Raw genomic sequence first — 15,756 nt, 5'->3', positions numbered from 1 at the left:
TTAGATTCATCGGAAACACCCGTCCTTTGTTCTGGTGACTGATATAGTCCTTCTAATACGTGAGGAGACTGTGGTTTTTCAATTACTTTTTTCATTTATTTTTTATATTTTTTGGGGAAAATTATAAAAATTAAATACATAAAAAAAAAAAACTGAAAAGAGTGATCGAAAAAACACGGCCCCCTCACGTATTAGGAGGGCAGGATGAGTCACCAGAACCAAGGACGGGTGTTTTTGATGAATCTAACATGTTAAAAATGGAGTTTGAAGTTACATTGGGTTTGTATAGGAAGTGGGCGTGTCTGATAAAATGAATATCAAATATCCAAATACTGAATCAAGCAACTTAAAAACTATCTGGGGGGCTCATAAAGCCTGAGTAGAAGATACAATTACCCAAAATAGTTTTTAAAGTGAAATATCCCTTTAACTTGATAATGTCATTTTTTTTAATACTTTAAAGTTCTACTCCACTACATTCTTTTTTTTACTCCTCTACAGTTACAGTATTTGTATCAGCTTTAGTTACAAGTTACTTTGTAGATTTAGATTATTAATACAAAACATACAATAATGAAAGATCTTTATGCATTTTGAAAACTTGCAAAACGGGACATTCTGCAATAATGAGTCCTTTTACCTTTGGTACTTTACGTATAGTTTGATCCCAGTACGTTTGAACTTTTACTCAAGTAAAGTTTTGAATACAGGAAGATTATTTTAAACAGTGCATTCCTGCATTGTGGTTTAAGTAAAAAAAATCAGATCAAATCTTCCACCACTCAAAGAGAAGTCTCAAGAAGAAAACCTGAAACCCAAACACAGACTGAGAGAATGGTTGAGTTGTTCATTAAGTGCTTGTATTGTGTATAACAGTTGTCCAGTGGATGGGACCATCCTCTGGGGTCCTATAGTTAAGTCCTTGTATTGTATTGTATATAACAGTTGTCCAGTGGATGGGACCATCCTCTGGGGTCCTATAGTTAAGTCCTTGTATTGTATTGTGTATAACAGTTGTCCAGTGCATGGGACCATCCTCTGGGGTCCTATAGTTAAGTCCTTGTATTGTATTGTATATAACAGTTGTCCAGTGGATGGGACCATCCTCTGGGGTCCTATAGTTAAGTCCTTGTATTGTATTGTGTATAACAGTTGTCCAGTGGATGGGACCATCCTCTGGGGTCCTATAGTTAAGTCCTTGTATTGTATTGTGTATAACAGTTGTCCAGTGGATGGGACCATCCTCTGGGGTCCTATAGTTAAGTCCTTGTATTGTATTGTGTATAACAGCTGTCCAGTGCATGGGACCATCCTCTGGGGTCCTATAGTTAAGTCCTTGTATTGTATTGTATTGTGTATAACAGTTTTCCAGTGGATGGGACCATCCTCTGGAGTCCCTGGTTAAGTCCTATATTGTATTGTATATAACAGTTGTCCAGTGGATGGGACCATCCTCTGGGGTCCCTGGTTAAGTCCTTGTATTGTATTGTGTATATAACAGTTGTCCAGTGCATGGGACCATCCTCTGGGGTCCTATAGTTAAGTCCTTGTATTGTATTGTGTATAACAGTTGTCCAGTGGATGGGACCATCCTCTGGGGTCCCTGGTTAAGTCCTTGTATTGTATTGTGTATAACAGTTGTCCAGTGGATGGGACCAGCCTATGGGGTCCCTGGTGCTTCCGGTCAGAGAGTTGCTGGTAGAACCACAGCTGGTCCTGGACCAGTGGTTCCATCTGGACGGAGCCTCGGCCCAGAGTTACATTCTACTGAGAGCAGAACTGAAGGTGGGAGGAGAACACATGCACACACACATACACGCACACATGCATACATGCACACTATAGGGCATAGCAGTGGCGGCCATTTTCTGGTTCCACTCCAAAATAGTCAATGCATTTTTCCCATTGACATTTCCAAAAATATGTATATCAATTTATTTAAGCCTAGAATCAAGCCATCCAGGGTCCTGGTGAATCATGACCATAAAACGCTTTTCTTCTGTGTTTCATTTTTATTTTATATTTAATTATATGATATACTATATTTAATAAATACCCTTTGTTTTGCCTTTTTCAAAAAAGTTTTTTCACAGAATCAAACGTTTTATGGTCATGATTCACCAGGACCCTGGCTTGATTCTAGGCTTAAATTAATTGATATAAATATTTTTGGAAATGTCAATGGGAAAAATGCATTGACTATTTTGGAGTGGAACCAGAAAATGGCCGCCACTGCTATGCCCTATAGCAGAGAGGCTCAGAGCCTTTGCTTGAAGACCAAAAGTTTAATAACTCCTGACAAAAAGTTCGGAAACTTAACTTCGGTTAATTATTTCTTCCCTTTAACTCATTCGGTGCCTGACTTATTTCTGTTGGCATCACTCTTGTTTTGAGCGACCTGCCAGTCACAGGTGTGTGACTGCACCAAGCAGCAACGCTGTCCCCACACGTTTAGCTGTGTCTCTTTCCACGATGGCACGATCCTTACAAGTTATACCTCGTTGTAAAGGTGACTAACCGACGATAACAATGACATAAAATACAATACCAACTGGTATTATTGAAGGGGAGAAATAATCGACAGAAGTTATGTTTCCGAACTAGTTTATTTCCCCGACAGCCAGGGGAGGATTCCTCTTTAGGCAAGTGTTTTAAGATGTGTGCCTTTACTGGCCTTTATTTTGTATTAAAACAAATAATTAAAAGAGCCTTTAAAAAGGTGTGGAATAAAAGTATAGCTTTTCTTCCAAAAAAATAGTCTGAATTATTGTTTCTTTTTTTTTTTCACGCCATTTGTCTCATTAGGTTAGATAGCCTGTTTATTCCCCCAAAAAATATATCCTTGGAAGGCAGCCATGCTGTTACTATGATCCAAGGTTGAAAACACATCACAATGACTCCCAGTAGAAGTGACAGTGACCATTATGCAACAGTGGTGTTGTCACAGTCTGCCATCTAGTGGCTGAATCTAATATAACACCAGGGTTTTTACTCTGCAGACACAATAATAGAATGTTTATGAATATCCAGCTGAGACATGTTGCTGTTGCAGTGGTGTAAAGTAACTAAGTACATTTACTCAAGTACTTTACTTAAAGTACAGTTTTGAGGTATTTTTACTTTACTGGAGTATTTCCAATTTTCAGTATTTTTGCTTCTACTCCACTGCATCTCAGAGGCAAATATTGTACTTTTACTCCACTACAATTATTTGAAAACTTTAGTTATTAGTTACTTTGTAGATTTAGATTATTATGACAAAACATACATAAACCACTTCAGCCCTATATATATATCTCTCTCTCTATTTCGGCCATTTGAAAATAGCCAATCTACAAGCTCGCAATGCGTCGCATCGCGACACATTGTGAGCTTGTAGATTGGCTATTTTCAAAATATTTTTATACATTTGAAAACTTGAAATGTGACATTCTGTATAATGAGTACTTTTACTTTTGGTACTTTAAGTATATTTTACTTTTTCTTTTACTTGTAACAGAGTACGTCTACATTGCAGTATTGATACTTTTACTTAAGTAAAACATTTGAGTACTTTTTCCACCACTGTGCTGTTGACAGATCGTGCAGACCAGGATGATTGAAGCTCTCGGAGCTCAGCAGTCAGAAGATGAGGTGACCACCACGCTGGTCAGTGCTGCTGACCGGTCAGAAGATGATGAAGTGACCACCACAGCGCTCAGGTCAGAAGATGAAGTGACCACCACAGCGCTCAGGTCAGAAGATGATGAAGTGACCAGCACAGCGCTCAGGTCAAAAGATGAAGTGACCACCACGGCGGTCAGTGCTGACCAGTCAGCTCCTACATCCAGAGAGCTGGAGGAACCTCATGACCTCCCTGCTGAACAGTGAGTGTGTTTTAGTGGACTGACTGTACGGTCAAAATGTGTAGCATTGGTTTAACTCTAAATTCACACTGGAGAAATTGCGGAAAACCCATGGCTTTACTTACTTGTTTATTCCTGGGACAGAACTAAACATGGTCTGGCACCTTCCTACCTCTATGACTGCCTGCCCAGATATATTCCAAACCGCTCCCTCAGGTCTTCTAGTGCTGACCTGCTCGAGGTGCCTACAATGACATATGACATTCTGCTTCTAAGGGCAGACAGAATCAGAATCAGAATCAGTTTTATTGTCACATCACAGGTTTACAAGGTAAAAAAGTGGGTGAAATTCTTTTTTGTACATCGTTCCCATCGCAACGTTAGTTTCCATAGAAAGAAGAGGGGGGGGGGGAGAAGAAGAGGGTGGGGGGCAGGTGGGAAGGAGATCAAAAACAAGAGAGCAACAGAAGGCCAGACAAGTTATCTACATATTTACAAATTACCTGAGATAATAAAAAAACTAAAAAACTAAACTAAGGTGCCTGAGCATAGCAGCAATGTATTGTACTGTGCATGTTATACTTATACTGTGCATGATAGACAAAGGACGTTAAGGTGCTTAGAGGAAAAGGAGCACAATAAAAAGACCCAAAAAAAGTCAGTGCGTTATACAAGGGATTAAGGTGCAAAAGGTCAGTGCGTGTCCACCTAGAGTGGACTGACCCTAGTATAATCCGCATGTAGCTCCATGAGGGAGTGCAACAAAAAGTCATTTGTACCTGGTGTAGTCCACAGGTGTGTCCGAGGGGGGGCTAAAGTCCAAGTCATTGTCCCTGGTATAATCCACAGGTGTGTTCAGGAAGAGCCAGAAAAGTCTGCGCCGCCTGCTGTCAGGCTGCTGAACTCATCCAGGCTTATGCCCCATTCAGCATTCTGACAGCGGCTGGATTGAAACTACACCAAAATCTGGTGGTGGAACTCTTGATACTGCGGTAGAGCCCCTTGCCCGGTCGCGGTCGTTGTAGGGGGTTGAACAGTCTATGACTTGGGTGGTGCTTGTCCTTGATGATGCGCTTGGCTTTGACCACGCACCGCTTTTTGTACAGTTCCTGGAGCGCTGGGAGCTTGATTCCCATTATCCGCTCTGCCGATCGCACTACTCGTTGTAGGCTGACCTTTTCTCGGGCAGTGCAGTTCCCGTACCAGGCCGTGACACAGCCTGTTAGGATGCCTTCAACAGAACTGTTGTAGTACAGCCTGAGGATGCGACGTCCTACTCCGAGCTTCTTCAGGCGGCGGAGCCAGTACAGTCGCTGCTGAGCCTTTTTCCTCACGTGTGTGGAGTGCGTCTCCCATTTGAGGTCCTCCTCGATGTGTACTCCGAGGAACTTGAACTCGCTGACCCTTTCCACTGCAGCACCGTCGATGAGGATGGGCGCATGGTCTCTCCGCGGCCTCCTGAAGTCCACGATCAGTTCTTTGGTCTTGTCGACGTTAAGAGAGAGGTTGTTCTCACGGCACCAGTGTGCCAGTGATTTGATCTCCTCTCTGTAGTCAGACTCGTCGTTGTTGACGATTCGGCCTATCACTGTCGTGTCGTCCGCGTACTTTATGATGGTGTTGGAGACATGTGTGGCTATGCAGTCATACGTGTACAGGGAGTAGAGGAGAGGGCTCAGCACGCATCCCTGGGGTGCTCCGGTGTTGAGGGTCAGGGGGTCGGATGTGATGCTGCCCATTCTCACCACCTGATGTCGGTTGGACAAGAAGTCCTGTATCCAGTCGCACATGCTTGGGTGTAGCCCTAGGTGTCTGAGCTTTTTGTCAAGTATTGCTGGGACAATGGTGTTGAATGCTGAGCTGTAGTCCACGAACAGCATACGTACATATTTGTCCTTCAGCAGCTTGTTGTCCATGTGCGAGAGGACGGTGTGGAGAGCCATGGCAATAGCGTCGTCGGTGGATCTGTTTTTGCGGTATGCATACTGCCACGGATCCAGCGAGGCAGGTAGCGTGGAGCTGATGTATTCCCTCACCAGTTTCTCGAAACACTTGCTGACGATCGGGGTGAGAGCAACAGGTCTCCAGTCGTTCAGGCATGTCACTTTGGCCTTTTTGGGAATGGGCACAATGGTTGACATTTTGAACCCTGCAGGGACCACAGCCAGGGAGAGGGAGAGGTTAAAGATGTCAGCGAAGACACCCGCCAGCTGGTCTGCACATGTCTTAAGGACCCGGCCTGGAATCCCATCAGGTCCGGCTGCCTTGTGGATGTTGACCCGTGTGAAGGCTGTACGCACTTCTCTCTCCGAGATGGTTAGAGGAGGGTTCTCCTCTGCTGGTGCTGCTGATGGCCCCGCTTGGCTGCCGCGGTTGGAGCTGATCTCAAACCGGCCGTAGAAAGTGTTCAGTTCGTTGGGGAGGGAGGCAGGCGGGTTCACCTCGCTTCTGGTTCTTGTTTTGCAGTCTGTCAAGGTGTGTACTGCCTGCCATGTGCTCCTGATGTCGCCACTGCTGAGTTTGTCTTGCATCTTTTTTGTGTAGGCCTTTTTCGCCTTCCTGATGGCGCTGTTTAGGGCCGCGCGCGTCGTGTTGCGCGTTTCCACGTCGCCAGATTTGAAACCAGCGTCCCGTTCATGCAGATGTGCACGTACTCCGCTGTCCATCCATGGTTTCTGATTGGGATAGATCCGAACTGTCTTTTTTGGGACTATGTCATCTATGCACTTGCTGATAAAGCCAGTGACTGAGTCTGAGAGTTCGTTGATGTTATTCCCAGCGGCGTTCTTAAACATCCCCCAGTCAGTCTGGTAGAAGCAGGATTGTAGCATAGCGTCTGTGTCCTCAGACCAGATTCGGATTTCCTTCTCAACGACCGGCTCCCTTTTTAGCCTCTGTTTGTAGGCAGGTAGCAGCTGGATGGCGTCGTGGTCAGAGCTTCCTAGCGGTGGGCGGCGGAGAGCTTTGTATCCATCCTTGAAGGGCGTGTAGCAGTGGTCAAGAATATTGTCACCACGGGTACTGCAGGCGACATGCTGGTGGAATTTGGGAAAGACCTTTTTTAAGTCTGTCCGGTTGAAGTCGCCTAGGCAGATGACTGCGCAGTCCGGGTGGCGATTTTCTTGTGCACTGATCGCCTGGTGTAATAGGCGATAACAGCGTGGAATAAACTCCCATTACACCTAAGACAGGCAGCCTTTTTGAATAGCTTTAAAGCACCATTACACCTAAGACAGACCTCTGTGGATAGCTTTAAAGCACCATTACACCTAAGACAGACCTCTGTGGATAGCTTTAAAGCACCATTACACCTAAGACAGCCTCTGTGGATAGCTTTAAAGCACCATTACACCTAAGACAGACCTCTGTGGATAGCTTTAAAGCACCATTACACCTAAGACAGACAGCCTCTGTGGATAGCTTTAAAGCACCATTACACCTAAGACAGACAGACCTCTGTGGATAGCTTTAAAGCACCATTACACCTAAGACAGATAGACCTCTGTGGATAGCTTTAAAGCACCATTACAAGACAGACCTCTGTGGATAGCTTTAAAGCACCATTACACCTAAGACAGACAGACCTCTGTGGATAGCTTTAAAGCACCATTACACCTAAGACAGACAGACCTCTGTGGATAGCTTTAAAGGTATCATGACATTCATTTTCACTTTTTTTATTTTCAATGTTTTATTTGGGGTTTTATGACCTCAATTACACCCAAAAAACCTGAACTTAAAACATTCAGTGGATTTTCTGTGGTCTGGGGTTTTCTGAATAATTAGGCTGAAAAGTAATCTGAGCTTGGCCCTTCGACAGTGAGGTCACTGTCAAATAATCCCGCCCACTCTCCTCCTCGCCCCTCCCCTCCCCTATCCTTTCCTTTGGGGGGGGCGGAGCAGAGGCGATGATTGACAGGCAAAATCCCTCACCAGCGACACCCGCAGGCAAAGATTTCTTTTTTCATTGCAGTTGAAAAGGCTTTAGAAATGTGAGAGAAAAACACCTGCCATTGATCACTGGAATGGAATTTTCACTTAAAACTTTTTGTACACTTTTGAAGGACCAGGACAAAGACTTTGAATGTGGTGTAAAAGTGAATGTCATTAAACCTTTAAAGCACAGCTCAAGACCTATTTCTTCACTCTTCCTTTTAGTTGATTTTTAAATCTCTGTCCTCACTGTATTGCCTGATTCACTGCCTTTTTGCTATTATGTTAATGTTGTTTCATGCTTTTGCTTTTCTTTTTTTGCTTCATTGTTAAATCAGTTGTACTTTTTCTGTAATTGTATTCTTGCTCTGTAAAGCACTTTGAGCTGCATGTCACGTCATGAAAGGTGCTTTACAAATAAAGTTTATTATTATTAAACGTTTCAGTCAATAAACGTGATGTAAATTATGAGAATATGAGAAGCGTTGCAACACATTGTGAGCTTGTAGATTGACTATTTGTTGGCGAACATTCCACCCAGAATAGGGATGCTGGGGGCTCGTTCAAGTGGTTAACAAAAGCAGAGTGGCATTTTAATTTTTAAGCATATTTTGATTATCGCCATAATATCGTTAATCACAAATATTTTGTTAATAATGGTTTGGGTGTCATCCTGTCCCCATAGAACTGAGGTGACATCCAGCCAGACAGAGCCTGATGAAGGAGAAGGTGATGAGATGTTATCTAACGTAGAAGAAGAACCTCCAGTTTATCAACCAGCTGAACCTCATCCTGTTGCTACAGTGAGTTGTATAATAATTATGATTATTATAATGAATGTATAATGTATAATAATACTGTTTGTCAACCAGCTGAACCTCATCCTGTTGCTACAGTGAGTTGTATAATAATTATGATTATTATAATGAATGTATAATGTATAATAATACAGTTTATCAACCAGCTGAACCTCATCCTGTTGCTACAGTGAGTTGTATAATAATTATGATTATTATAATGAATGTATAATAATACAGTTTGTCAACCAGCTGAACCTCATCCTGTTGCTACAGTGAGTTGTATAAATAATGTAGAACCAGTGGTTTTCAACACTTTTCAGATCAAGGTCCTTTATTTATTCAGCATTTGAGCCACAGAACCGTTTGATGACATTTAGACTCTCAGACCCAAAACTTTGAATATTTCTTCTACATTCTCTAATTGTGACTTCTTGTACATTTAGTAATGCAGGTGTTTTACAATAATTTAACTCTTGAGAGCGTAAAATGAAACCAAATGGACCCGTAAGGGTCCATTTGGTTTCATTTTACCCTCTCAAGAGATGCCAGGTCTTTCTTTTGTTTTTGTGTCTTGGCTTAATACCATGAGAACAAAATGGCTGCCATGTGAATACGGTCCATGTCGTCAATGTCACCGTTTCATTGTTTTACCACAAAGGAGGAGGAGGAGGAGGAGGAGCCAAACGATGAAGAGGAGTTCACTCCACAAGAGGAGACACCTGCAGCAGCTCAGGAGGAGCTTCAGCCACCAACAGAGGGGTGAGACCTGAGAGATCTGTGAGATCTGTGAGACCTGAGAGATCTGTTTCAGTTCAAGCCTTCAAGGACCACCCATAACTCTGAGTGGGAAAAAAGTGACTTAATTTGAACTACGCTCTTGTGTGTGTGTGTGTGTGTGTGTGTGTGTGTGTGTGTGTGTGTGTGTGTGTGTGTGTGTGTGTGTGTGTGTGTGTGTGTGTGTGTGTGTGTGTGTGTGTGTGTGTGTGTGTGTGTGTGTGTGTGTGTGTGTGTGTGTGTGCACGCGCATGTGGTGTTCAGGCCTCACGTAGGTCACGACCTGGCCCAGGCCACAGTGACCTTTGGCCTTCCGTCTGAGCAGACAGAGGAGGAGGAACAGCCCCTCCCCCCACACAGCTCCCCAGGACTCCACTTCGCTACTGAGGTCAGTTCGCTTCAAAGTACAGGTTATTATTATGTTTGTCCCTTCAGGATAAGGCCCGTGCAATAGGGCAAGTGAAGCTGCAAAACGGTACCAAAGACATTACATTACATTACAGTCATTTAGCAGATGCTTTTATCCAAAGCGACTTACAATAAGTGCATTCAACATAGGTAGGAACGAAACTACTAATCACCAGAAGTCTGAAGTGCATTTTCTGCTAAAACAAGCAACCAAGACAGATGTCAAAGTTGCAGGGCCTCATTAAAACACACGTCTCTACTTCTAGTGACTGATATTGTCCTTCTAATGAATGTTAGACTCATTAAAACACACGTCTCTGCTTCTAGTGACTGATATTGTCCTTCTAATGAATGTTAGACTCATTAAAACACACGTCTCTGCTTCTAGTGACTGATATTGTCCTTCTAATGAATGTTAGACTCATTGAAACACACGTCTCTGCTTCTAGTGACTGATATTGTCCTTCTAATGAACGTTAGACTCATTGAAACACACGTCTCTGCTTCTGGTGACTGATATTGTCCTTCTAATGAACGTTAGACTCATTGAAACACACGTCTCTGCTTCTGGTGACTGATATTGTCCTTCTAATGAACGTTAGACTCATTGAAACACACGTCTCTGCTTCTAGTGACTGATATTGTCCTTCTAATGAACGTTAGACTCATTGAAACACACGTCTCTGCTTCTAGTGACTGATATTGTCCTTCTAATGAATGTTAGACTCATTAAAACACACGTCTCTGCTTCTAGTGACTGATATTGTCCTTCTAATGAACGTTAGACTCATTAAAACACACGTCTCTGCTTCTAGTGACTGATATTGTGACCCCTCTAAGCCGTTTCATACAGCGTTGTATAATAGTGTCATGCGGTTATAATAGCACGATAAACAAGCTCACAGCGCCCCGCACCGCGGTGCGTTCTAGGGCTTTCACCAACTAGTCGACTAGTCGACTAGTATAACCACTAGTCGACTTTGTTGGTGCTAGTCGAATAGTTTAAAAAAGTAATGTGTTTTAATGCCATAGTAATGGCCCATCTTACTATTATTAATATCCTCCTGACTTATTTTTTTATCAAAAGAGGGTCAAAAGTATGCCCAATAAAAGCCTATTATTGGGCAATGGGGATCCTTGGAGACGCTGCTGTGGTGCTGTGCTGCTTTGCCAGAAGCGCTTCCCTTAAAACGCCATAAAAATAAGGGCAGGAGGATAATAATAATAGTAATATAGTAGTAGGATGGAATTAAAACAATGCCCCCCCCCTATTTATTTTTTTCGACTAGTCGACTAGTCGACTACTACTTGGTCTAATGAGTCGACTAGTAAAAATCATTAGTTGTGAATGCCCTAGTGCGTTGTGAGCTTGTAGATCTTTTGGTTAATTTGTAATAAAAAAAATAAACAGGGATGAAAGTGGTTCATGAATGCAGTTCTAACGTTTGTCCTGTAGGGGGTGCTGAGGATCCACCTGCTGGAAGCTCAGAGTCTGGTTGCCAAGGACAACTGGGGCATGATGAAGGGTAAGAGTGACCCCTACGTCAAGGTCAGCGTCGGTGACCTCACCTTCAAGAGTCATGTGATCAAGGAGAACCTCAACCCGGTCTGGAATGAGATGTATGAGGTGAGAACATCTCTCCTCCTCCTTCTGAGATGAGATGATAATGAGATGATAATGAGATGATAATGAGATGATAATGAGATGTATGAGGTGAGAACATCTCTCCTCCTCCTTCTGGCTAACGTTGTTTAGTGGTGGAAGAAGTAGCCTATTCAGCAGTGGTGTAAAGTAACTAAGTACATTTACTCAAGTACTGTATTTTTACTGGAGTATTTCCAGTTTTCAGTACTTCTTACTTCTACTCCACTACATCTCAGAGGCAAATATTGTACTTTTACTACAATTATTAATTATTATTATTATTAACTTTAGTTACTGGTTACTTTGTAGATTTAGATTATTATTACAACACATACATTAACCACTCCAGCCCTATATACATTTCGGCCATTTGAAAATAGCCGATCTACAAGCTCACATGTGACGCATTGTGAGCTTGTAGATCTTCCATTTTCAAAAGATTTTTATACATTTGAAAACTTGTGAAATGGGACATTCTGCATAATGATGAGTACTTTTACTTTTGGTACTTGAAGTATATTTTGATGCCAATACTTTTTACTTTTACTGAAGTCAATTTTGATTACCGGACTTTTACTTGTAACAGAGTTTTTCTACATTGCAGTATTGATACTTTTACTTAAGTACAAAAAGTGAGTACTTTTTCCACCACTGGTGGTCAGTAATAACTAAATATACTTAGTTACTTTCCACTGTTCTAAAGGTATGGAGGGTTGTGTGTTTTGTCCAGGTGGTTGTGAGTGGACAGAACGTCCAGGAGATCCAGTTTGAGGCCTACGATAAAGACCTAGACTCTGATGATTTCCTAGGCAGGTATGTAACACATGTTCTGGCTTCTCAATGGGGTCAAAATCGATTTTCAAAACAAAACAAAAAAGTTTTTATTTATTTTTATTTTTTTTATTTTTTTAGGATCTTGGATTTACCTTTGTGTGTTTACATTATTATCAGTTGATAAAACTTGGGAGTAGATCCTGAAATCCTATGTTTTGAATCAAGAATCGTTTTGAATCGAGAATCGTTTGTTTTAAAAAAATCGATAAAAATCGGAATCGTGACCCCAAGAATCGGAATCGAATCGATTTGTGAGATAGCAGACGATTCACAGCCCTAGAGCTCATCATGCGTCATGAGGTCAGACACCGGCTATTATCAAAACATCTCGACAAATCTATGAACATGTTTGAGAACCTCAAATGTATTGTTCAATCAGTAACTTACATTGACTGGAGATAAGGTTGTGGACAAAGATTTGTTTTTGTGAATTTAACAAAATGAACTCTGGCCTGCCTAATTTGGACATGTCATTGTAGGTTGTGAGATTATCTCAAGAAATAAACACGCACGCACAGACCCTCTCCTAGACGGCTAGCTTTTTACAGAGCCATGCTGTGAAAACCCCCGTTGTAAAAAACATAAAATAAGGATATTTGAACCGTACTTTTCAACAACAGTCCAGCAGCAAACAGTCTAGTGATATGAAGTGTTTGTGTGTCTGCAGGTTCAGCATCAGACTGAATGACATCATCAGACCTCAGTACACTGACCAGGTCAGTCAACAACTTACTGTCTGATACTTACTACTGTAGTAGGTTCACTATGTAACACTATGTAATAATGTGTTTCAGTGTATTATAACACTATGTAATAATGTGTTTCAGTGGTATATAATATAATAATATAATAATAATATAATGTGTTTCAGTGGTATATAACATAATAATATAATAATGTGTTTCAGTGGTATATAATAATAATAATAATATAATGTGTTTCAGTGGTATATAATAATAATAATGTCATAATAATGTGTTTCAGTGGTATATAATAATAATAATAATATAATGTGTTTCAGTGGTATATAATAATAATAATAATATAATGTGTTTCAGTGGTATATAATAATAATAATAATAATAATATAATGTGTTTCAGTGGTATATAATAATAATAATAATATAATAATGTGTTTCAGTGGTATATAATAATAATAATAATAATAATATAATGTGTTTCAGTGGTATATAATAATAATAATAATATAATGTGTTTCAGTGGTATATAATAATAATAATGTGTTTCAGTGGTATATAATAATAATAATAATATAATGTGTTTCAGTGGTATATAATAATAATAATATAATAATGTGTTTCAGTGGTATATAATAATAATAATAATAATATAATGTGTTTCAATGGTATATAATATAATAATATAATAATGTGTTTCAGTGGTATATAATAATAATAATAATAATAATAATATAATGTGTTTCAGTGGTATATAATAATAATAATGTGTTTCAGTGGTATATAATAATAATAATAATATAATGTGTTTCAGTGGTATATAATAATAATAATATAATAATGTGTTTCAGTGGTATATAATAATAATAATAATAATAATAATAATATAATGTGTTTCAATGGTATATAATATAATAATATAATAATGTGTTTCAGTGGTATATAATAATAATAATAATAATATAATGTGTTTCAGTGGTATATAATAATAATAATGTAATAATAATGTGTTTCAGTGGTATATAATAATAATAATAATATAATGTGTTTCAGTGGTATATAATAATAATAATAATAATGTGTTTCAGTGGTATATAATAATAATGTAATAATAATGTGTTTCAGTGGTATATAATAATAATAATAATATAATGTGTTTCAGTGGTATATAATAATAATAATGTAATAATAATGTGTTTCAGTGGTATATAATAATAATAATAATATAATGTGTTTCAGTGGTATATAATAATAATAATGTAATAATAATGTGTTTCAGTGGTATATAATAATAATAATAATATAATGTGTTTCAGTGGTATATAATAATAATGTAATAATAATGTGTTTCAGTGGTATATAATAATAATGTAATAATAATGTGTTTCAGTGGTATATAATAATAATATAATGTGTTTCAGTGGTATATAATAATAATAATAATATAATGTGTTTCAGTGGTATATAATAATAATAATAATAATAATATAATGTGTTTCAGTGGTATGTACTGAAGGAGGTGAAGTCGGGTCAGGTTCATGTCATAGTGGAGTGGGTTCCTACATCCTCACAGAACCACAGGCTGGACCAGGTCAGTACTACTCTTTTTTAATTTTATTTTATTGTATTGTATTTGTTTATTGTTTATTTAGACGGAATAAATTGAAATTTGTATTGATTGAAAATTCACAATTACATTTAAAATACTTTGTCTAAAAGGTCCGTCCAAAAAAGCCCTTGCGGTCTTGTTTCCATTGAGGTCCTTGGGACACCCATAATATCATTGAACAATACACATCGATGTCATGTAAAATACTAAAAATAAATAAAAACAAGCAACAATACAGTACATTACACAAGGAAAACAGAACAGAGATAATATTTATGTGTGCACGTTACGTACACGCACACACACACGCACACGCATGCACACACACAGGCCTATAGTTGTAGTCTCAAGTTCGAATGTTTATCAAACTATTAATTTGGTGATTTCTCATGCACAAAAGTTGATGCTTTTATTAGCTGCGAAAAATCCACCTTATTAAAAACAAATAGATTACGTTGCTCTATCGCAGTGTAATAGTTGTGTTCTGTTTGGAAGTACTACTTACAACACAAACAGCAGTTTAAATTAATGTGACTTATTCACGCAAAATAAACACTGCCATCGTGTAAGGATTTTACAGACAGACATTTTCAATGGACTATTTCTTTTGTGTTGCAGGATCACATTGGAAACAAGTGTTTTATTAGGCTTTTATGTGAATATCCTGAGTTTAAGTTTTATTGTTTACTCGTATTTATTTTACCAGAATCAATCATGTGATCCACAAGGACAGGTTATTGTTGATGTAATCTGTCTAATTGTTAACCCTATGTTCACCAGGTGCTGCAGCTCCAGAGTCTCCAGTCCTTCCAGAACAAGACGGTTCCCTCTGCCGCTCTGCTCTATGTGTGGGTGGACCAGGCCCACTCTCTGCCTGTAAGTGTCTTTATGTGGGTGGACCTGTAAGTCTCTATGTGTGGGTGGACCTGTAAGTGTCTTTGTGTGGGTGGACCTGTAAGTGTCTTTGTGTGGGTGGACCTGTAAGGTTCTTTGTGTGGGTGGACCTGTAAGGTTCTTTGTGTGGGTGGACCTGTAAGTGTCTTTGTGTGGGTGGACCTGTAAGTGTCTTTGTGTGGGTGGACCTGTAAGGTTCTTTATGTGGGTGGACCTGTAAGGTTCTTTGTGTGGGTGGACCTGTAAGGTTCTTTGTGTGGGTGGACCTGTAAGGTTCTTTGTGTGGGTGGACCTGTAAGTGTCTTTGTGTGGGTGG

General features: G+C 39.7%; 1 protein-coding gene across 1 annotated transcript in view; it reads left to right on the top strand.

Moving 5' to 3' along the window:
- Window positions 1–15,756, top strand: part of LOC308080170 (uncharacterized protein) — a 104,889-nt gene that overhangs the window by 67,339 nt on the left and 21,794 nt on the right. Inside the window, exons 36-45 of the mRNA XM_080421946.1 lie at window positions 1,639–1,785; window positions 3,580–3,866; window positions 8,464–8,581; window positions 9,237–9,337; window positions 9,617–9,740; window positions 11,217–11,387; window positions 12,136–12,218; window positions 12,907–12,955; window positions 14,439–14,528; window positions 15,327–15,422. Coding sequence (XP_080278072.1) covers window positions 1,639–1,785; window positions 3,580–3,866; window positions 8,464–8,581; window positions 9,237–9,337; window positions 9,617–9,740; window positions 11,217–11,387; window positions 12,136–12,218; window positions 12,907–12,955; window positions 14,439–14,528; window positions 15,327–15,422 — 1,266 coding nt within the window. The remainder of the gene's footprint in view (window positions 1–1,638; window positions 1,786–3,579; window positions 3,867–8,463; window positions 8,582–9,236; window positions 9,338–9,616; window positions 9,741–11,216; window positions 11,388–12,135; window positions 12,219–12,906; window positions 12,956–14,438; window positions 14,529–15,326; window positions 15,423–15,756) is intronic.

The sequence above is a fragment of the Gymnoscopelus braueri genome (assembly GCF_963280865.1).
Source record: "Gymnoscopelus braueri genome assembly, chromosome: 3".
NCBI lineage: Eukaryota > Metazoa > Chordata > Actinopteri > Myctophiformes > Myctophidae > Gymnoscopelus > Gymnoscopelus braueri.
Note: the sequence above shows the minus strand (reverse complement) of the source record. Positions and strands in the feature narration are given on the sequence as shown.